At 41.5% G+C, this 23,353-nt stretch overlaps 1 protein-coding gene across 1 annotated transcript in view; it reads left to right on the top strand.

Annotated features, from left to right (window-relative positions):
• Positions 1–22,633, top strand: part of Faf1 (Fas associated factor 1) — a 337,162-nt gene extending 314,529 nt beyond the window's left edge. The window contains exon 19 of the mRNA XM_028888986.2: positions 20,474–22,633. Coding sequence (XP_028744819.1) covers positions 20,474–20,557 — 84 coding nt within the window. The 3' untranslated portion in view covers positions 20,558–22,633. The remainder of the gene's footprint in view (positions 1–20,473) is intronic.
• The last annotated feature ends 720 nt before the right edge of the window (positions 22,634–23,353 follow it).

Consider the following 23,353-nt stretch of genomic DNA (forward strand, 5'->3'; position numbering starts at 1 on the left):
CTGCCTGCCCCCCTCCATAACTGTCAGCTAGGTCTGCTAACAGCAGTCACTGCCACTGCCATCCTGCTTTTGCCTATCCTCTGTTCTATTCTGCTGTCTCTTCTGCTTCTTTCTTCTTTCTGCCACCTCAGCCTGCACCTCAGAAGTTGGCAGGAAAAGACCACTCTGAAGAACCTGTTATTATTGGGGTTGGTGTTGCAACACCAGAGAAGCTGCGCTGGGGAGTATCTCATAAGCAATTCACTAAATGAGCCTGAGGCAGCCTGCTTGAATAGTCCAGGAAGGGAGGTTTGGGCCAGTCACAACAGTCCTGCTAGATCGTCAGGGTAGGAAGTGCTCCTCCTCTGGCCCAAGTGGACATTGTTGCAGGGTCATCTAGCGTTCATATGGGCTTCATGCATGCACACACACATTCATTTTATGTAATACTCTGTTTTCATGTAAGTATATTATAGTTTGAGCATCCCCTCTCTCCTCATCTTCTCGGACTTCCATTAGCAAAAAAAAAAAAAAAAAAAAAAAAAAAAAACGGTTGCAAACTGTTTCTAACATCCCTGGCTGCAGTATTCCTTCAGGAGCCAGAGCAATCAGCTGTGATAATCACATGTTCTCGAGGTATCTGAGGAGTGTTCAAGGCATAAAGATAGTCCAACTAGCTGTTTGACTAGTAGTTCTTTTCCTCAAGTCAGTATGTTTACAGGAAAAGGAACATCAGAACCCCTTACAATAAGAACTTAAATAACTTCTTAAAAACAGTAATTTAACAATGTTATACCAGTGCTTACACCTGCCCACTCTCCAAAGAAAAGATAGGTGTGGTCTTCTCATCTGTACCAATGTTTCCATATTATTATATATAATAATAACTGACAATTGAAACTCCAGCTCCTAAAGCCTATGTTGTTTATCCTAAAGAAGAAGTATTTTCATAAATATATTAGGAGTACCCAAAGCTACTTCTAGGTTCAGCAATTTCCTTAAGACTCATAGAACTTGTCATGTAATTATACTCACACCTATGGTATATTACAATAAAAGGATACATGATAAAATCAGCAGAGAAAAGGTAAATGGGGCAAAGTCTTAAAAACAATCCTCTCCCAAAGGACATAAATGGCAAAGGACTTCATTTCCCCAGCAGCAGTTTGCAATAGCATGTGAAGTATTGCCAATCAAAAAAGTTTGTTGGAACTCTTTGCCTGGGGTTTTTATTCTCCCTCACTTTAGACCACACTACCAAAAGCTCCATGGGATCCACCATGGATGTATCAGTTTAAATTCTGTAGGTAAGTTTTAGTTCTCAATAGATGCAGTTCAGCTGATGTTACATGCCATCAATGGATAACTTCATGTTAAACCAAGTGCCAAGCTTGGTCAAACCCTGTCTCTTCAGTCTCTCCTTCTGAAAACAATGCTTTCACTATTTTCAGTTAGTCAGAAGAAGTCTGTGGATCCATGATGTTCTTGAGAAACTCACAGGCTTCAGTATATTACCATAGTCATGTCTACACTTTCCAGCAAAGAGAGCAAAGCCAGTGGGGACTGACCTTGTAAGTGAGACTCTCAGCCCTGCACTGTTAACCCTTCTTGACACATGCAGGTTTTGTTCTTCTGGTTTTTACCTATTGTATTTTATTTTATGTGTTTGAATGTTTTGCATATATGTATGTGTCTTGTGCACTAGGAGGCCAGAAGAGAATATTGGGTCCCCAGGAGCTGGAGTTACAGATAGTAGTAAACTGCTACATGGGTCTGGGTATCAACTCTGGGTCCCCTGGAAGAGCAAAGAGTGCTCCTAACCTCTGGACCATCTCTCTAGCCTCAGTTTTCTTTTTAAAAATACATCTCAGTTTCACTTCTGGAATTTACTGCTGGACGTATAGGGAAATTCTCAGCAGGCAAACTTGTAAGCATTGACTTTGCTCCAACTTAACATAATTAAGATCTGTAGCAGAATGTTAAAATAGTCACCTAATACTAACAAGCACCAAGTAACTGTATTTTTAAAGGACACTTTTAAGACAATCCATGGGAAGCATAAGAAGTGGTCATCTACAAGGTGACCATTATAATCTTTTCAGAGCCTCAACAGTTGTCTTAGAGACTGAGTTTCTTTACTGCTAACAGAGAACATGTCCTTCAAACTAGCTGCCTAAAATGAAGCGGGGATAACTGTTGTTTTCCTTGCTTGATATATAAACATGCAGGAGTGTGGCGATATATTGTGTCCCCCAATATATTGTGCATCCAAATAAACTTACCTGGGGTCAGAGGACAGAACAGTCACTAGACAGACATAGAGGCCAGAAAATGGTGGCACTCACACCTTTAATCCTAGCATTCCAGAGGCAGAGATCCATCTGGATCTCTGTTAGTTCAAAGCCACACTGAAAAGAGCCAGGCATAGTGACTCACGCCTTTAATCTCAGGAAATGATGGCAGAAAGCAGAAAGGTATATAAGGCATGAAAACCAGGAACTGGGCTGGTTAAGCAGGAGTTCAGCTGTCCATTCGGATGAGGACTCAGAGGCTTCCAGTCGGAGGAAACAGGATCAGCTGAGGAACTGGCTAGGCGAGGTGAGGTGAGGTGGCTGTGGCTTGTTCTGCTTCTCTCTGATCTTCTAGCATTCACAACCCTATACCTGGCTCCGGGTTTGTTTTTATAAAGACCATTTAAGATTCATGCTACACAGGAGCTGTATATGTACACTCGTGTGGACATCAGGTGACAATTTTCAGGAATTGGTTCCTTCCTTCCTTCTACCATGTCAGTTCTGGGCATCAAATTTAGACATAAAGGCTTGTCCAAAAGCACCTTTACCCACTGAGCCATCTCAGAGGCCATCCATTTTTTTTTTTTTTTAAGGCAAAGTTTCTCACTGAACCTAGAGCTTGACATTGGGTCTAGACTGTCTAGCTAGCAAGCACTCTAGGGATCATCCTCTCTTTAAAACACCCCTTACTGTGATTACAAGATGCTGGAGAATCCATATTTAGGGCCTTGTGCTTGCCTAACAAAGTTTACCCCACTAAACTGTCTCTTCAGCTCTTCTTTGCATTTAAACACACACACACACACACACACACACACACACACACACACACACACACACACACACATTTCAGGGGTATTGTAGACTGAATCAAGGCCTTGGAATCAATCTGGCCTTTAAGATTGGATCATTCTCCACTGAGGGGTCTAAAACATGTTACTTAGTTTCTTGGTAAGATGAGAGACATTAGATCCTTCAGAGCATTATGATAATTGAAGATGTATGTAAAGTTTCACATGGATAAGCATGTACCAGTTAACACAGAAAGAGTCTGACTGATCACGGTTGCTGGCATGGTGGCAGTTCTGATTTTTTTTCTCTCCTCAACTTCATTCTCCCTTACTTTGACAGAGTCTTTGTCCAATATTAACTGTTTTTAAATAACTAGCTTTCAAATAAAAATACCAAAATTTGCCTTACATGCCTAATAATAAAAGATCAAAAATGGTGTTCAAGTACAGGTATCTAGAATTTGATGTCTTCTGTTTGTTGGAAATATTTCCTAAACTATTTTATGGTGTTCCTCCTGTCATGACAGACAGGCTTGTTTCTTTATAGATATTCTTATTTATGTCTGAGTACTATGGGGACTGCTCTGTGTAAGCGTGCTTTTGGTATTAGTTGTGTTGATGGCCACATATCTAGCACAGAGCTTACATAGGCCTACCAGAGAACATGAGTTAGTAAATGCTTAGTCATTACTCCTAAGAGAATATGAGATTACCCTGCCACGAGCCTCTTCTAATCACATCTTCCTTTTTCTTTGTGATACCTGAGATTGAACTTAGGGCCTTAAGCCACTGAGCTGTATCCCAGCCCTCCTGATCTCTTTTTTATCAGCCATTTGATCCTTAACCTTGACTTTTATATTAGACAAAACAGTGGAAGGTGGGAGACTACGGAAATGGTGGCAGTGGAAATAAAGAAGAGGCCGCAGAATCACAAGGAAGGTCATAGGAGTTGGAGACTGTTCTGTCAGATTGAGAGGACGGAAGGGAGCAGTTGTCAGAGGTGGTTCTGGGGTTCTTTCTGAATGGCCAGGAAAGCAGCGCTCCTCAGGAGAACAGGTGGAGAGGCAAGTTCACTCTGGCTGTGTTGAGTCTGAGAGTAGGAAGTCTAGGCGGTGCTTCTCAGCCCAATATAAGGACACTTAAATGTGAGACCAGGGTCTGGAGAAATGGCTCAGAGGTTAAGAACACTGGCTGTTCTTCCAGAGGTCCTGAGTTCAATTCCCAGCACCCACATGGTGGCTCTTAACCATCTGTAATGAGATCTGGCTTCCTCTTCTGGCCTACAGGGATACATGCAAACAGAACACTGTATGCATAATAAATAAATAAATCTTTTTAAAAAAATGTGAGACCAGACCAGCTCCAGAAAGTGTCCCTGGCAGTGGCCAGAGCAGACTAAAGTTAATGAGGCCAGCAAGACAGGGTAGTGATTACAGGACTAGAGTACCTGCCCAAACCACAGCTCTGCCATTTCCTAGCTTTTTGATCTTGGATAAATTAATTTAGTTTCTAGGTAGCTCACTCTCCTGTTCTGTAAAGGCGTGATAATATCTAAGTCACATGACTATTGTGAAAGTAAAGTGAAATGTGTTAAAGAAGGGACATAATAAACACTTACTGTGCCTATACTGCCGTGATGAAGCTGATGGGGAGGAAGGGTCTTAACAACACACAGATGCATTGAGGGGAATGAGTCAGTGGTATATGAGAAAAGCCCTCAATGTATGCATCTGACCAACCAAAGGATGTGCAAAGGGATCTTTAAAATGCATGTAAGGTAAAGATAATGATTTCAGAAGAACTGGGTTGAATGCTGAGCCTTAGAAAAATCAAATTTGTTTAAAATAAAATGACTTGGAATGATGGAGGATGATAACCAATATGTGACTGTTCCGTGTGCCTGTTATATGCCTGGTACTTCAGTTTGTTAGTTATCTAAAAAATGGTGCATTTATTTTAGAGATAAAAACATAGAAGCTTAAAGAACTCAAAATTTCTCTGGGTTACACAACGCCAACACCTGTATTTGATTCTCAAATCCACATCCTCTTTTGATACTGTGCTGGTATGTTGATGTATTTAAACCCTTCCAAATTGTTTACTCTGCCTCAGAACTTAATTTTGCAAGGTGTTTGTAAAGCACTGTAGCATTCAAAATTGCTATTATTCAGAAATAAAATTTGAAGGCTGAACATGACTCTTGAGCCATAAATAAAAAATCACTAGTTCTGTGCTCAATATTACAAGTGTCTCTGCAGATATGCTTTGCTCACTTAAAGTATGTATAATAACACCACTGTAAACACAAACAACTGCTAACATGTACATGCTCAGATTAACCTTTTCTAGATACTCACTTTAATTTTCAAATTCAGTGCTGGAGTTCCAGAGTACATTAGCATATGCACCTAACATGCCAATTGTCTAGCTCAATGTAGCTCTAGGCCCAGCCTCAAAGTACTTTACCAAAGCCACACCCTGCTCTTCACCCCACATCTGGACCTCACATCTTTGCGTTTAATGTCTGAGTCCCAGGTGTTGTTTTACTGTTTCCAAGTTTATTTCAGTTTTATAGTTGGCCTTCTGTGATGCCTTGTGTGAACAGACCTTCATACATGCCTTCTGTGATGCCTTGTGTGAAGAGACCCTTCATACATGCCTTCTGTGAGGCCTTGTGGGAACAGACTTTATTACATGCCTTTTAGACTGTGAAGAGCTACAAAAGGCCCTTCTAGTTGAAAAACTAAGACACAGAGAAAGCCTAGAACTAAGACACTGAGGGCAGGAATGGTTAGCTCAAGTTTATGGTCAGTTACAAAATTAAGGTGTGATATAATGTTTTTTAAAGATGGTACATATCAAAGTTGAAGTTACTTGGAATCCTATCTAATTGATCATTGTTCCCTAGCAAGGTACCTGACACGTGTGAATAATCGTAACTGGTTTAGTGTATATGAATAACTAAGAAGAATGGATAATTAGATTGTAGAACATGGCTGTACGTATTAGACTAGAACAAGGATGATAAATATGGTGACACTCTAGGACAGTGGCATTCATCTTCCTTGTATTCCCTTCGAGCCTTCTTCCTATGGTAGCCCTTACCACTGTGAACTGTAATTGGCTGTGAACTGCAGTGGGCCTTTCTCTTGTCTGTGTGTTGCTTTAGGCATTGTTTAAAGGCAGAGATAGTGTCTTGTATATTTCAGTGCTACCAAGTTTCTTAAATGTCATAGAGAAATAGTTGTTTAGCTGAGCAGTGGTGGTGCACGCCTTTAATCCCAGTACTCTAGAGGCAGAGGCAGTTGGATCTCTGAGTTCAAGACCAGCCTGGTCTACAGAGCGAGTTCCAGGACAGCCAGGGCTACACAGAGAAATCCTGTCTTGAAAAACCAAAAAAATAAATACTTGTTTAGTAAGTGTTTGTACACATTTGTACATCTACTGTAATTGTTTGGTTTTGTATTTCCCATATTACCAGACAGAAATTCATGAGCTTATGATGCCCTCATGGCTTGAGGTTAGGCAAATTAGGGGCTATAATATAGTAGCATCTACCCTCACTTATTTCTAGTTATTCCTCTCCTTCCCTTCACCCACTTAGTGTAGACCTTGCAGGCCTTTAGAGAAAAGCATGGTGTGTTTAGAGCTCAAATGCCAGAAGTGACCCATCCAGTGAAGCTTTCAGGTGTCTTAACTGGCAGTAGTCAGCCTCTCACTCTGACATCTCTAGTAGGGCATCTGTGTGTGTGCTTTGGGAAAGGGGACTAAGCTGGAAGCAGGCATCTCTAGACAAAATGTTTATTTTTGCAGCCACTGTGTGACCTCAAGCTAGCCATATCCTTCTCTGGGTTAGATTTTCCTCTTCTGAAACATAGATTTAAATATGTTCTTTCTTAATCTTCTTTAGACTCTGATACTATATGATTCTATGATTATATACCTAGATATTAATAATACTTAGTCCATTAGCAGCCATCTTCTGAGAAGTATGACAAAACCATTGACTTCCTGGTTTTCCCAGCTTTAAGATCATGTCCTCTCCTTTTATATGAGAATATTACTATCCCGGGCAGTTTATAGAGACTTAAGCTTCTATTTGCTGTAGCTGGAGGTTCCTATAAGCTGAGGCTTTGACAATATTTCACATTTATTTATCTGAGCCAGAGCTTAGGATCAGGTAGCAGCTAAGTCATATAAGGTTATTCAGATGCATTGAAAATGTTGCTTAATAATTCAGAACCAGTTTTGTCTGTTTAGAGTATTAAGATTTTTTAAATCCTCCTAATTAGCCAATTCCAACAGTTTAAACAGAGAGGGGGAAAGCTGTCCCTTCTAAAAGGGCAACTGATGCAAACTTCTTACGAGCTCCTGTCTGAGGCTAGAGCAGAGCATCTGGTGCATAAGGCCCTGATGGAGTCAACTCCCAATCGTGTCCCTGACAAGCTCTGCCTCTAGGGTTGTGGGGTGAGTAAAACTAGGTGTGAGGGTGCAGCTCCTCCAGATTCCATTTCTTTGGATTGGTGTGGCCCTGGGGAAGAGTGGAGAAACTTCATGCAGTCATTCTGTAGGCTAGTCTTTCCACATACATTTCTGGAACTGATACAGTTTCTAGCAGTAAACTAGGCCGTGCGGATAGAGAGCCAATAAAACTTCATATTTGCCCTCAGAATTTGGCTTAACTGGAGACAGACACATAAACAATTGTAAACAGCCTGGGAGCCATAATATGGCTCCTGTGCTATAGATCCTCTGGGCTGCATCCTTCAGAATCCCTCACCTCATTAAAGAATAAGAATGTTGTATGAACAAAGAGCAGTGTTGGCATTGCCAGTACCTGCATTCTAGAACAGATCCTAACTTTGAATCTGCAGCAGACTTCGGCAGCCACCTTAAAGAACCTATGGATAAAAGACAGGTACTGACTCAGCAAATGGGGCTTGGTCACATGCAGAGCAATGGAGGAGATAATGAGAGAAACCACAGTGATTGTATACAGTTGCTGTGTCACAAACCTGTGACCTGATCAATGAGACTGGAAGCCAGGTGTGATTAGCTCTGTTCTGGGAATAGGAAAGGAGAATTTAGGCTCTCTCACAGGCCTGGTTTTGTCGGGGAAGTGGCATTTAAGCTGAGCTTGAAGGATATATAGGTAAGAATGTTTGAAATTAAAAGACAACCTAGGTGGAGGAAACAATATAGCCAAAGGTTCTGGAAAGGAAAACCTAATGCATATTTGCTCCATAACAAACAACTCTAATTGGCTGGAGCCTAGGTCTTTGAGGGAATAATATTTGAGGATCAGAAATAATAATAAGATCCCACCGCCCTCCTGTGGGTCTAGACATCATCTACTAATGCATTTCTTTTACCCTGTACTCTGAAATGTCAGTGTGAGCTTGCTTTCCATTTTCAGCACTCCTAGTTTGGTCCTGTTCTGCATGTTAGTTTATTAGAGCATATAATAAGCAAGGTACCTTAAGTTGTTCTGTCTTCTCTACAAGACATTTGTGTGAAAGTAAACTGTGATGGTGCTCACAACAGTTTTGTAGCATGGGACAATGTCAGCATCCTTACTTAGCAAGATAGGAGCTCAGAGATAGAAAAGACTTGGCTGAGGTCTCACAGATATTTTCATTTCTCATCATAGTACTTTAGTCCAGGAATTTGGTAGTTTCTGATACAGGTTTGGTATTGTACAGACCTTCTGGACCAGCCTTCAAAGAATGTTCCTGCTCTGTTCATGGTTCTTGCCTTCCAGTTTCATAAGCTTTTAGGCAGATGAAGTGTAATATCAAAATAGCTCAGAGAAAGCCTTGGTAACATTTAAGATATTGAACGTGCTGCATCTGGTAACTAGAAATTTTAATGATCTCCTGCTGTTTTGGTAATTGGATAAGTAAATACATCAGAATAAATCACACCAGCAAGTCTTTTGTATGTCGTTAGGGACTCAACTCTTTTAACTCCTGTTCAAAGCTCCAGCTCCTGAACAGTGCTTGTGTGCAGAACTATGAACACACTGGCTTGCATAGCCCTACTTAAGTATTAAAATGCATTCAGAATGTTCACTTTCTCCCTAGCCACTCTGCTGCTGAAGACACATGGAGCATACATACCATTAAACAACTTCTCTGCAGCCAGAGGAAAAGTATTTTTCTAAAGTTTATGCTACCTAGAAATTTGTGCTTTCCCTGTTCTGTCTCCAAATTGCTTTCCCAACTATGCCTACCATGAAAGGCCCCAAAGAACCTTGTCAGGAACATCATCACACATTTACAATCTGGGAAAGGAAAAGGCTGGAGCAGGAAGGGATTGCCCTATTTTAATAGGAAATCATTTAAGAACTGTAAGTAGAAGAGGGGTAGAGTGGGACTTTCTTGCGCAACTCCCTTCCGTGTGCAGATGTGAAAGGGAGACCCCGAGAGATGGGGTTTTTTGAAAAACTGCTGGGGTGTTGGCAATGCTGACCTGCTTACATGTTTGAAAAGTGAGGCTCATCTCATAAGAAATTATGACTTATGAAAAGATGCAGTGCCAGGATTTAAAATGTACTTGTTTCTTAATCCTGCCTAGTGGTGAAATTCTGGGGCAAACAATGATCAAGATTTCTCGGAAGACTTTTAAGCCAAGTTCACAGTTCTCAACCTAACCAGTAGGCAATTATCTTTCCCCTGTTTCTCAGTGCTCTGCCACAGTCACTAATTAGTGTTGTGATCCAGTCTTATCACAGACATCTTGAAGACCTGGCTGTCTTGTGTGGTGGCCTCTTTTCAGAGACCTGTCCCCTAGGTCAGTGTTTCCCTACCTCCTTCAAACCCCTACATACATCTTACCGAGTTAACCATAATGCCTTGAGCGGGCTCAGAATCAGTCCAGCCCTGGGCCTTCTGGTAGCTCCCAGTGGATAAGGAGACCAGTGCTTAACACATCTATAAGCTAAGCATGCCTTGAGCTAATCTGCACTAGATTTCTATTACTCTGCTATAGAATCTTCATCTATGAATTTACTTATGTTATTTGTTTCTGTGGACCACAACGTATAAACTGCTCTGTAAAGCAGAACTTCCATTTGTTTACTTGAAATTGTGCCTTCCAGAACCCATGAGGGACTATCTTGGAAACTGACTTCTCAGGTAGAAGAAACCTGACTATTCTCTTTCTTCTTAGACTTTTTACATTTTCTTTATGTTCTTTGTTCTTTTGTTCTTTTGATGCTTGCTCTGTATACTTGGAATTTCTCCAGCTTTTAGACTAAAGAGCATCTCCTCCTCTTACTGCACCCTTGTTAGAATCCCCTTTCTTACCTCCGGGCTTTCCCATTAACATTGTCACTTAATAGTGTAGTGACCAAAGCCACCACTAGGAATACCAAGGCAAGGAAAGGTCACCAAGGCATCCCTGACAAGATGCCAATTTTTGAAGACATTTTAACATAACATACCAGTTTTTACCCCATCTATAAAACAAAATACTTAAAGGATTATGATAATCACTTAATTACATAATATGGAGGTAATGAGCATAGTGTGTGGCACTTGGAAAATGCTAAGAGTACTGCCTATCACGTATAAGGCTCTGGGTTCAATATCCAACTCAAGGAAGGGAGAGAAGAAAGTAGAAAAGGGAGAAGCAAACTAGATGTGGTATAGAGCAGACGTATAGTCATAGCTACTCGGAAAGGTGAAGTGGGAGGGTCACTTGAGCCCAGAAGTTCAAAACCAGTTTAGGCAATATCTCACCTCCACAAAAAAAGTAAATGTTAACTTTTGTGAATGATGATCATTATTAAGCTTCTGATATTTAATTTTTTTTTTCCTAAGAGAAACAAGTAGACTAGGTTATCCAGAGCATCTAGAAAGTCAGCTGTTCTCTTAAGGTCAAATAAATTTTAACGTGAAGTTACTTCACTATACTCTGGGATCTTCCATATGCAGCCCTTGGACTGCCTCACAGAGTAAAAATGCTTGAGGTTTGAAATAGGAAGACTTGGGTTCAACTGGGAGCCCACCAATGTCTACTTTTATAGTCATGCATGAATTGTGTCCCCATCTGCATCTTGGTGTTCTCACCTGCTACAAGGAGAATTAATAGATGTAATTGTCTAGCATAGCTTTGAAATTTAGACAGTATTTATGAAGATGCTCTGAAAGCTGTGAGATGATAGTGACCATATGTATGCATTTCTCAGAAGAAAGTTTAGTAGATTTGTTCTGTGATAGGTGGTTTAACTTTAAAGAAGCATCTTCTATACCAGATCTGGTGGCTTGTGCCTGGATCCCAGCCCTTGAGACTGAAGCAGGAGGTTCTCCATAAGCTCAAAGCCAACCCAGGTGGAAAGTGAGACCCTGCTGCAGAAGAAAAAAAAAAGAGAAATGCTGTAAAAGAAAGCTTGGCTGTAGCTGTGTGTTATAGATATACCTAATGCTGTGGGAGACTTGGGAACTTAGGGACATTAAATAACATCCCCTTCACTTAACTATCTCTAGACTAATTAAAAGATATAAAACCAATTGAAAGATAAATCAGTCACTTTTATTACCAAAAAAATAATAAAATAAAATAGATCAGATTGTGGTTTGGGATCTGCAGTCAAGTAGCTTACTGATACATTCTTTGCTCCTAAATTAGATAAATTTACCCAGCTGAGGCATTGGTACAGATGCTACAGATCCTTATGCCTTATAATAAGAGCAGGTTAGCTTGTAAAGAGAGAGGTGGGCAGTGGTGGTGCACGCTTTTAATCCCAACATTCAGGAGGCAGAGGCAGGTGGATCTCTGAGTTAGAGTCTAGCCTGGTCTACAGAGAGAGACCCTGTCTTACCAAAAAAAAAAAAAAAAAAAAAAAAAAAAAAAAGTGCAGGGGAAATCATATAGTTGAGAACCACTGCTGTAACTGAAAGGGCAAATGCCCTGAAGCTTGGAAGTTTATCATGTCTGTGCCAGGTAGAACAGATGTCTTTCACACTGCTGGGAGGGGAGGAAGGTTTGGGTGAGGTGCTGATGCTAGTTCTCCATGTTGACATGATTGTCTTATTAGTTCAGCAAAGGTCTGCTCTTGGAGTTCTGGCTCCTCTGCTCACAGGGCTGCCGCTCCTTAGCCTAGAAAATGAAAGTTGTTGGTCATCAGAGACAAGCAGGCAAATACTAAAGCAGCCAGACAGTGGATGATCCTGCCTTAAAGATGCTTTTTTTGTTGTTGTTTTTTTTCTAAAGTGCATTTTTTTTTTAAATCTAAAAGCAGGAGTATGTTTAAGAAACATTATTGCTTTCCATTCCTGCTCATTGAACCCAAAGTCTGTAACTCAAAGAGTGAGAAAGAACTCTTGTTATCTAGGGATTTGTGGAAGTTCTGAGGAACAGCTCAGAAGGTTAAGGTTTAAGTTGATGCTTCCTGTCAGCTGTTAAGATGCATTAGGGCCTGGCAGTGGTGGCTCAGGCCTTTAATCCCAGCACTCAGGAGGCAGAGCCAGGCGGATCTCTGTGAGTTCAAGGCCAGCCTGTTCTATGGAGTGAGATCCAGGACAGGCAACAAAACTACACTGAGAAACAAACAAAAGATGCATTAGGAAATAAAAAGAGACAAAAATCCGAAATTTTAAATTTTACCTCTATGTAAGATATTAGATCCAGACTTTCCTTTATTTGATTCCAAAATAAAAGCAAATAGTAAATATTTAGTAAATTACTTAGTAAAACAGAGAGTGTATATTACCAAGCCTATGGGAATGAGCTGTTGGTATAAATCCCTTGCAAACTATAAAGTGCCTTGCAAGTACCACTGCTGTTCTTTTTAATAGTATTCAGCTCCCCCTTGAGTGGCATCTAGTAGTAGCATTATGTTTATAGTGTCATATCTTTATTGCAGTTGAGAGGCATGCTTTAATCCAAGCATGCGGGAGGCAGAAGCAAGCAGATCTAAATGAATTTGAGGCTAGCCTGTTCTATATATTAAGTTCCAGGCCAATCAGGGCAACATAGTGAGACCCTATCTCAAAAAAAGAAAAGAAAAAGGACTCTCAAACAGATATCAGAAACCTTGATGCTATGGGATGTCTTTCTGTGTACTGTGAATATGTGTGGCTCCCATTGGATAATAAATAAAGCTGTTTTGGCCTATGACAAGAAAGTTTACAGCCAGGCAGGAAATCCAAGTAGAGATACAGAGAGGAAAGAGTCAGAAGAGAGGCCAGCCCACCTGCCTGCCGCTGAAAGAGCCAGCAGACTGGTAACCCACGGACACGTGGCAATGTATAGATTTATAGAAATGGTTTAATTTGAAATGAAAGAGCTGGCTAGCCAGAAACTAAAGCCATAGGCCATACAGTTTGTAATTAATATAAGCCCTGAGTGACTATTTTAGAATTGGCTCTGGGACTGCGGGCAGGAGAGATTCATCCTGACTTCAGGGGCAGTAGGACTAGAGAAACTTCCATCTACACCCTGAAATAACACACTGTGTCTGCTTAGAATCATCCATTTCACCTGGGCTGAGTCACTTGCTTTCTGCGTCTCAGGTTGCCCACCTGTGAAATGAAGGCCTGGACTGTTGGATAGTTAAGGCATTTCCTCATCATAACACTCAGAAATTTCCACATTGGCCAAGATGAGACTCTGTCACATTAGTTACATTTTTCATAACAGAGTATTGATTTTAGAACAGGAACTGAATGAAGCCCAGGGAGGTCATGGGAAAAAATGCATATAAAATTTCAAATTGCTGAGAAAATTGATATAACAAAGAAAAGCCCTGTTTGGCAGGGAACATGTCCCATCTGTGCTAACATACACATTTCACAAAGCCAGTTTGCTAAACTGTTGTTTTAATGAGAAAATATGCCCATTCAGCTTTCCCAAATACAATGAATGAAATGTTAGGATGGTTGACTCCCCTCTTCTAACTATAAAGATGAATTCTACCTCTTCTCTGAGAACACCCCTCCTCCCCCAAGGAATCCCAAAGTGTTCCTTCTCTGTTGATTTAGAGAGTCAATAATTCAGTAAAGTCCCAAGTAAATGGCAAAAGACAGGCCTAGATTGGGTTTTTGTATTCGTATTTTATAAACATTTCAGGATTTTTAATGACCCCTGACCTTCTGCCATTCTTAAAGTGAAGGTCTTGTATCCTGGAAGCTTGATTCAAAAGAAACTCTGGGTCATCTCCTCTTCCAATTTCTTTCTCCATATGAATGCTACTCTCAGCAACATCTCTAGCCATGTAATCTAGTAACTAGGTAGATTTTAAAGCTAGATTGTCTTGATTCACAAACAACTTAATCTGTTCTGTGACTCAGTTTCCTCATAAAATAGGAATGATCATTTTGCCCACATTGGAAGACTATTATAAAAATATTTTTATAAAAGCAAAGTATGTCAAAGATTGCCTGATTTGAAATAAATGTTCATAAAATGTTAGCCGGTACCATTGCCATCAAATATGCTTGTATTTGGATGCCTCTGAGTGCAGCAGACTTCCTTCTTCCCTCCCCAAGTCAGCCTGTTCATAAGTTGGTTTGCCAGATCATTCTGATTATGAGCTTTGGAATTGGATAGACCTGACTCTGAAACCTTAGTCCCTACAACAATGGGCAAGGTAGCCTTAGTGTCCATATCTATAAGATGGCACTAGTACTGATTTCACTAGGTCATCTTGAGGACTAGTTAAGGGACTACATATAAATCTAGAATGCAGGCTGCATGGACCCAACTCATGGGAGATGTTCACTAAGTGATATTTGCTACTATGATGATGACTTGAGGACAAGAAGAAGATAAATACCGGAAAGCAAAAGAAGAAAAGCAACAAAATTAGGAGAAAGAACCATTGCTAGCCACCTTAATTCCTGCTGCTTCCATGAAGAGTTCAACTTCCCATGACTTTTGCCTCACCATCTTGGCTGTCTTCTTCTGTCAGCCTTCAGAAACTCAAGCCAGAATAGCACATCTCTGCCCCTCCAGCAACAGCAGCACCACTTCCTTATACCCTCTGTCCCCACACAGTTCCTCCTGTCCTCTGCTGCTTCTCAGGAGACCCCATCTTTTCTTTTTTTTCTGAGACAGGGTTTCTCAGTGTAGCTTTGGAGCCTGTCCTGGATCTCACTTTGTAGACCAGGCTGGACTGGACTTGAACTCACAGAGATCCACCTGCCTCTGCCTCCCGAATGCTGGGATTAAAGGTGTGCGCCACCACCGCCCAGCTCAGGAGACCCTTCTGACCTGTTCCATGCCCTTCTAGATGAGGCCAAAGCACTGCAGTGTCTTCACAATGTGGCCACTAGCCACTGAGAAGGAGCTTGGTACCCTGCTCCCCCTCATTCTCTCTCGCCTATAAATTACAGTAGAAGCAAAGTTTTCAATTACGTCTACAATTAGAGAAAAAGTCATGAATTTGAGAGAGAGTGGGAGACATGGAGGAGTTGGAAGGGGTAGAAATGATGTAAATACAGTGTATATGAAATTCTCAAAAAATACAGGTTTTATACATATCTATGGAAAATATGCCTCTATGAGCTAGGAGTGGATACCCCTTAACAGTAGGATTATAGGATTATTTTTATAGACTCCAGTGTGATTTTTGACACACGCATACATCATATAATAATCAAAATAGAATTCTTAGCATACCCATCACCCCATTAATATTTCCTTGTAAAGATATTTAAAAAAAAAAAAAAAAAAAAACCCACCCTCTCAGCCGGGCAGTGGTGGCACACGTCTTTAATCCCAGCACTCAGGAGGCAGAGGCAGGTGGATATCTTGTGAGTTCGAGGCCAGCCTGGTCTACAGTAAAAGTTCCAGGAGAGACTCCAGACTCCAAAGCTACGTAGAGAAACCCTGTCTGGGGGGCGGGGGGGGGTACGACACGGCAAAACAAAACAAAGCCCCTTTCTTCTATATCCATACTTGGTGATATAGAAGAAATCCAGCTGGTGCTTCTTCCCCTCTGGTGGCTTTCATAGTGCTGGTAAGTGCTATGCATTCTACTGGAAGAGAATAGTAACCATCAGTCTCCCCTAGCAGTAAACCCCGCAATCTGCATTAACAACCTGCCTGGCAAGATATGCTGGCTGGTGCAATGGTGCCACAGATGCTCTGGCAGTCCCCTCAAAGCTCAGGGATCTCTGAGGGAGGTGGAGGATAAAGATTATAAAAGCCAGAGGTGGTGGCTGACTTCAAAGACTCATGCTCTCTGGACACAGCACTGCAGATGCATATTTAAACTCAGAGACTGTGACAGCATGCACAAGACCAAAGCAAAATCAAGCCAGAAAACATCCCAGAGTAGAGGAGGGGAGGCAGGCACAAAGTCCCACTCCTAGCTGACTGCTGATATTTGATTGCTGCTGGGAGAGGGAAGGTCGGTTTTCTTTAATGGTGTGACACCTGGTATATGGACCACACTCCATGGCAGGCCCCCTGAAGGAGTAATCAGCCAATACAAACTGGGCTTGTTGAGTTGAAAGGGAATGAGAGGGAACACATGTACATGAAGTTGAATGGGTAGGGAAGTGGTGAGATCTGGGAAAAGTTAAGGAAGAGGATTAATATGGTCAAAATACATTTCATGCCATTCTCAAGAATTAATAAAAACAATATTTTAAAAAGCCAAATGTGGACGGGCGATGGTGGCACACACCTTTAATCCCAGCACTCGGGAGGCAGAGGCAGGCAGATCTCTGCCAGTTCAAGGCCAGACTGGCCTACAGAGTGAGATCCAGGAAAGGCTCCAAAGCTACACAGAAAAACCTTGTCTCAAAAAGCCAAAAAAAAAAAAAAAAAAAAGCCAAATGTGAGAAATAATGTCTCTTCTGATTATTTAGAACTATATAATACATTATTGTTAACTATAGTCATACTACTGGGCAATAGAGCACCAAAGGCTATTTTTATTTTTAAAAATTTAATTCAGTAACAGTGGGGTTTAATTTAATCTCTTAGTCATATGTTTTTATCTGTAAAATAGGAATAACACTAGTTCCAAGACTAGCATTTAGATCAAACAATATTTTTAAAAAAACTTTGTATGTTTTACAGTGTATTATCATGTTATCTATATACTCATTAACACCAGCCCAAAACTACTGCTGAGTTCAGGTACTCTTATACAGGGTAGGCTGGTGGCAATTACAGTAGTAAAATATGGTGCCAGATGTGGTGACTCGATCTAATCTCAGCACTTGGGGGCTGGAGAGATGGCTCAGCAGTCAAGAGCACTGATTGTTCTTCCAGAGGACCCGGGTTCAATTCCCAGCACCCACGTGACAGCTCACAACTGTCTGTAATTCCATTTCCAGGGGACCTGGACTATATAAGCACTGCATGCACATGCTGCACAGACATATATGCAGACAAAACACCCATCTACATAAAACAATAAATAGGTAGACAGACAGACAGACAGACATAATCTCAGCACACTCACTCGGGAGGCAGAGGCAGGCAGATCACTGGGAGTTAAAGGCCAGCCTGGTCTACATAACAAGTTCCCAGGACAGCCAGAGATAACCTGGGGGTTGGGGAGGATGGCTCTGAATACAAATGTAATTCCTGGCTTACTAGCTGTGTGGCCTTGAGCAAATTCTCAGCCTTTCTAAACCTGTTTCCTGGCCTGTCAAATGGAAATAACAATATCTAGCTCAAGAGCCATTGTAAGGATTAAATAAGTTAATATATTCTATGTGTAATGAAAGATTATAAGCTGTTGGCTATCATTGTTGTCAACAGTTATAATATTACATTGTTGTAATAATTTGTATTGCAAAGCAAATGGATTAAAAAAGAAGGAAAATAAATAAAAGACTAGATAGTTAAAAAAAAAACATTAAGCATAAATAAGTGAAATGAACTTCAGAATGGGCTGGTTGGGGAGGCCTCATATGGGCACTCTGAGAAGGTATGCCTCAACAGAGCTGTGTTTACTTCAAAGCAGTCCACTGGCTGGAGGACCTCACTGAAGTTAGAGAATGAGATCTCCAGAACTGAAGGCATTACATACAGGGGAAGGGTAGCATGCCTGCTGGGCAATGGGGTAGAAACAAAGACAACCAGGACAACCTAAAGAGAGTATAGGGCTGCTACCCAAGAAGCACCACAGCCAATAGTGGCTGTTCATCTGCTGAGCACTTACTGACTTGGGATGGGCCACCAGAGGCTTCCCTAATATTATTTCACGTAGCTATCACACTGACTACAAAGGAGAAACTGATTCCCCTATTACAGATAGGAAAATGGACTCTAGTTTTTAACTACTTCAAGGTCATATAGATAGAATGTAAGTTTGCTTCAGTCTTTTTAATCATAACACTGTGGACAGATTCCTTCTAACTATAAAGCCGTAAACAAGTGGTAACTACATTGGAACTTGGTTGTCTCACCTCTGCAGCCTTGCATGGTGGTGGTCATGGACTAATTGAGAAATAGATTTGAAGTGCTTGGCTTGTGATAGATGTCCAAGAAATTTTTGTTTCTGTCTTCCTCAGATCCCAATTCCCCCACATAAAGTGACTAGAGAAAATCATTTAATATTTCTTGGATACTGTTTTATCAATGACAACTATAATTTTAGCTAAGAGTTTATGAATCTCTTACCTTGCATGTCTACCACCCCAGTAGGGTGCCACATAGGCCTGATGCTCCAGGCTTCCAGCCTGTTTTGCTCCCTAATACATCTTCCTGCCTGTTCTCACTACTCTGGCACTAGTATGGTTTTGGTTTCTCACAATAGGCGTCATATTTACAAACCACAAATAACAAAGTAGAAGATGCCGGAAGAGCTCTGGCATGTTAATTAAGAACAATAGCAGAAGCAGCTGGGCAGAAAATGCCAAAGCAGAGGCAACATAGCTCTGTTTGTTGACAGAAGCCAGTGCAGTATTGTACGTTAATTGGGGAAGTAGGTAAACATTTGCCAGCAGCTTGCCCTCCCACAGCATTGGAAGACAGACAGGTCCTCCCTTCCACCTTGCCTGCCCATCTCCGCAGCACCCAAGAGATACTAGTAAGTCAAGATTTGTTCTGGGTTCCTTATAAGCAGAAAGGGTTCCAGGGGTAGATGTGTCTCCTTAATGACCCTCCTGAGCATCCCTAGTCTCCACCTGCATATACTAAGGTCAGTGTTTCCCACATTAGCTTATCAGTCTTTGACACCCAGGGACTCCCCTTCTTTAGCTGGAAGAAGAAAGCAGAGTCATCTCATTATGAATGACCTGAGTTGAGCAGGCAAATTGCCTGCCTGTAGTATTTGCCCAAGGCCCCAAAGCTCATGCAAATAGCAGAGCAGCAGCTTCAGGTATAGCTAGAGAGTACCTAACCATCCATGACATACTCAGAGCAGCCCATTGTCTACATGTTCATCTCCCTTTATAGTTGCTCTCATACATAGTGAATTTTGTTGATCTGCTCTATGCCAGACACTGTGCTAATTATGTTTTTCCCATTTAATTTTGATCAATCCTACAAGACAAGAGCCACAAAGCTGATAGCCAACACCGCTGTGACTTAAACTAGAGTCTTCCTATTTTCAAAGCCTGTATGCTTTCCACTAAACCTAATACTCTTCAGCCTTGCAGAACTCATGATCCCTTTTAATAAATGTGTTTCTTTCTCTTGGGTTTTTAAAACCCTCACCTGCCATTTCTGCCCTGGCCTAGGAAGGGCAGAGATCTAATAAAGATTTAGTTTTACATTTAGTAGTTGATTTTTTTGGTTTTGGTTTTTTGAAACAGGGTTTCTCTGTGTAGCCCGGGCTGTCCTGGAACTTGCTCTGTAGACCAGGCTGGTCTCAAACATAGAGATCCTCCTGCCTCTGCCTCCAGAGTGCTGGGATTAAAGGTGTGCTCTACCACCACCCCACATTTTTATAAATTTCTAAATTATAGTTTTATTATGTGGTTGCCTCATTTTTCCAGCCTAAATATACCCTCAATGAGGAGATTGTGTTGTCTTCCTCAGGAGCTCCCTGAGATAGCGTCATCTCTGGATACAGTGGAGTGGCCATTCTGTAGTTTGCTCCATGGAATTTTAATGAAGAACCTAGCCCTTACCCCTCCAAAGGTTTAGTTGTTGTCCCAGCCAGCAGAGCAGCCTCCATGCTACCAGCAGTTAACAAAGTCAAGGTCTCTGTTTAACCAGCAGAATATATCTTCCTCTGTCTTTCCCAAGGGCACAGGAGGCAAGGGACCTAGCCAGTAGCCTGAGGTCAGTACTAACTCCTCTAACTAGATGGAACTGTAAAATATGACCTTTCTGAGAGCCCTGGTTTCCTCAGAGAACATTAAGAACACCACCATCACCACACAGAATTGTTTTAATCCAGTAAGATACTGTACACATGCTCATGACAATGTGTAGAAGGCTGAAAAACAATGTGCTTGTTAAAGATTTCTGAATGTGTATTTTCTTTCTTTTCAGATAACTCAACTAGACCCCAATAAGTCATTATTGGAGGTAAAGTTGTTCCCTCAAGAAACCCTTTTCCTTGAAGCAAAAGAGTAAACATGACTCAGCGGTGGAACCAGCCACTCCTGACAAGCCAGTGGTACATGTCAAGAGATGGGCTCCTCGCCAACCCACCCACATGCTCGTCTCACTCAATTCAATGTCACACTTCTGCCTCTTGCAAGATTGCTGGAAAAAAGTAATAAACATAGCTACTTAAAATTTCCCATCCATGAGTATATGTTCCCCAGCCCTCATGATGGAGTACTCCCTTCCCTCCACTGCCCTCTCCCGATAGCTGCACTTCACCCTTGGTTAGTAACTAATGTGCTGTGGAGTGCGAGTGACCCCTGGTAGAACTTACACCTCTCCAGTTCCCATCTTTCCCCTTCAGTGTCCAGCACAGCTCTTTTTGTCCTTGACATCAGGATGCTGTGTATTTGATATGTGTCGTTGAGCCAGGGCTCATACCTCTGCTTTTTTATGTCTATAACTGGATTTTAAGTTTATATCACCTAATTTTAAAAGGCAAAGAGAAGAAACTCAAATTGGACATTCTTGGCCTGGAGGTTAGACATTTTGGGGTAGAGAAGTATATCATATGTCTAACTCCTTTACTAAGATGTGAGATTTTGTTGGAGAACTGATTTGACATATAAGCAAGGTATTTATATACCGCTATCATGGCCTCCATATTCCATCTTGGAGGAGTCTTTTTGTTTCATTGCAGCTTGGGGAACTAATGTGTACACAGTGTGTTGAGGTACATGCAGAGAGTGCCAGCACTAAGACTTGCTATTGGCCAGCTATGGGAAGCTGTTACTCAGCTTACATTGAGACATTTAGAACTTCCCAGGTACCTGCTGCCAAGTTGCTGGCACATCAAAGTACACTGCACACAATTCTCCTGCTTTTCCTCCCCCTCCTACTTCATACATGTGGGACCTTGTCACTTGGTGGGGTGTTTGTTTCCTTTTTTAGGCTTTTGGAGACCAGATCTCACTATGTAGCTCAGGCCTCAAACTTGCAGTCATCTGTTTCCACCTCCCAAGTACTGAGATTACAGGCATGCCCCACAATACCTGGCCATCACTTGGTGTTTTAAACACCTTCTCTATTGCCAAATCTACAGTTACCCTGTAGGCTCTCCTGCAGTAAGGGACTTGCTCTATAATTTTAGTTTCTGAATGTTTTAATATTAGATATTGGATTTATATCCCAAATAAAAGAGATCTCATTCTTTGGCTAAAAATTCAGACTTCATATATTTAAGAGAGCAAATTTGGGGGCTTAGCCTAGAATTCATGTGTTGCCTGAATTGATATGTAGAAACCTGGGGTTTGATTTGTAGATGTGGACTTTGTTAATCTATGGATTTAGGGTTTGGGGTAGTTCATAAGAGTATTTATATCTTCACAGCCAATTAATTTCCTTTTAGTCTTAGAATGTTCTCTATGGCAGTTTTTGTGTCATCTCTGGTCTTTATCTTTAGAGTTGGCCTCCCAGTCTGGTTATTTTGTAAGTGTGTTAGGTGTGTTTCCCTGGTTCCCTTATGGGGTTCTGAGAAGACTTAACCAAAGCTGAAGATATGTCTGGTCACTTTTCTCTCTACTCAAAAAGTATTGGCCAGGAAAATTCACCTGTTTTCCTCTGATGCTCAGCCAAGAACGTCCCCTGAAAATTCTTCCAAGGGATTGTTGCTAATACCACTACGCTTCATCTGCCAACTGACTGAAAAGAAGGGAGTCGCTGTGAGGGAGTTCCACCTGAGCATTTCCTCTCCAGCTCTGCTCCTTCCCTCCTAATCAAGTGGTACCACAAGATGTCATTTCCGAAGCTGCAGCTGTCCTAGGGTACCAGCTCTTTTTCCAGCTAGACATTGATCTGTAGCTGCTGTGAGAAGCCACAGCCCTGAACTCAAGCCATACTCAGAACCAGCAGCCAGGGTGTGGGCAGGGGTTTGAGAGAGGTCTCTGAACTCACTCTTGTGTTTAACCTGTTCCATCTGATCTGGATTTGACTTCATTATATGGTTCCCTACCATTCCCGTTTACTTCTGTATACCAACATATAGACTTTATCCTGAAACCAGTTTCATAAACGTTATTAAATGTTACTTGAATGTGTGTGAAATTGACAAACCCTTTTTCAATTCTGTCTTGGAAAGTTCTCTAACTGGCTCAGCCTCCTGACTTCCTCCTATCCTATAGGCCCTGTTACTGTTCACTCCTGGGAGTCTGGTCAGGTGAGCTCCAGAAAAGGAGGGGAGAACATTTGATACCCTCTCCTACAAGCACAATACTGAAGTGACTTGCTAAAATCAACAGTATCTTTTATGGTCTTCTTAACCTTAGACTTCCGTGAGCTGTACATCCCAGCCTCCAGACACTGAGTGAGGCCATCAATGTGTTCCCTCCACATTCTTTGCCTACTGCTTACAGTGACTCCAGGACTCCTTGTCATCCTCCATTCTAGGTCACTGCCCTGTGTTCTTGGATTATCATTTGTGTCTTTGAAGAATTTGTTTAAAGGTTTGAGGAAGCAATTCCAATTCCCTATTGCCTTTTAATAGTCTCAGGTTTTTGGAAGGCTTCTGGTTTAGAAGGCTACCATGATCTGACCCTGTGAGTTTTATGAGCCATCCAGGTAGGTGTTCATCTGAATCAAAAGCATTCATAGCCTGGGTTGGATGGGAACATTCTTGTGGAGTCAGTTTCTAATGCAAGGGGTTAAGAGTTAAAGTTTTGTAGGTTTGGTTTAGCCAATGGAATTAAAAAACATTACCTCTGTAGTTGTATTAAAGCTAGATGTGCTGACCTGGGCATGCCTGGTAGCAGGCTAGATTTCAGAGAC

Source organism: Peromyscus leucopus, chromosome 2, assembly GCF_004664715.2.
Source record: "Peromyscus leucopus breed LL Stock chromosome 2, UCI_PerLeu_2.1, whole genome shotgun sequence".
NCBI classification, from domain to species: domain Eukaryota; kingdom Metazoa; phylum Chordata; class Mammalia; order Rodentia; family Cricetidae; genus Peromyscus; species Peromyscus leucopus.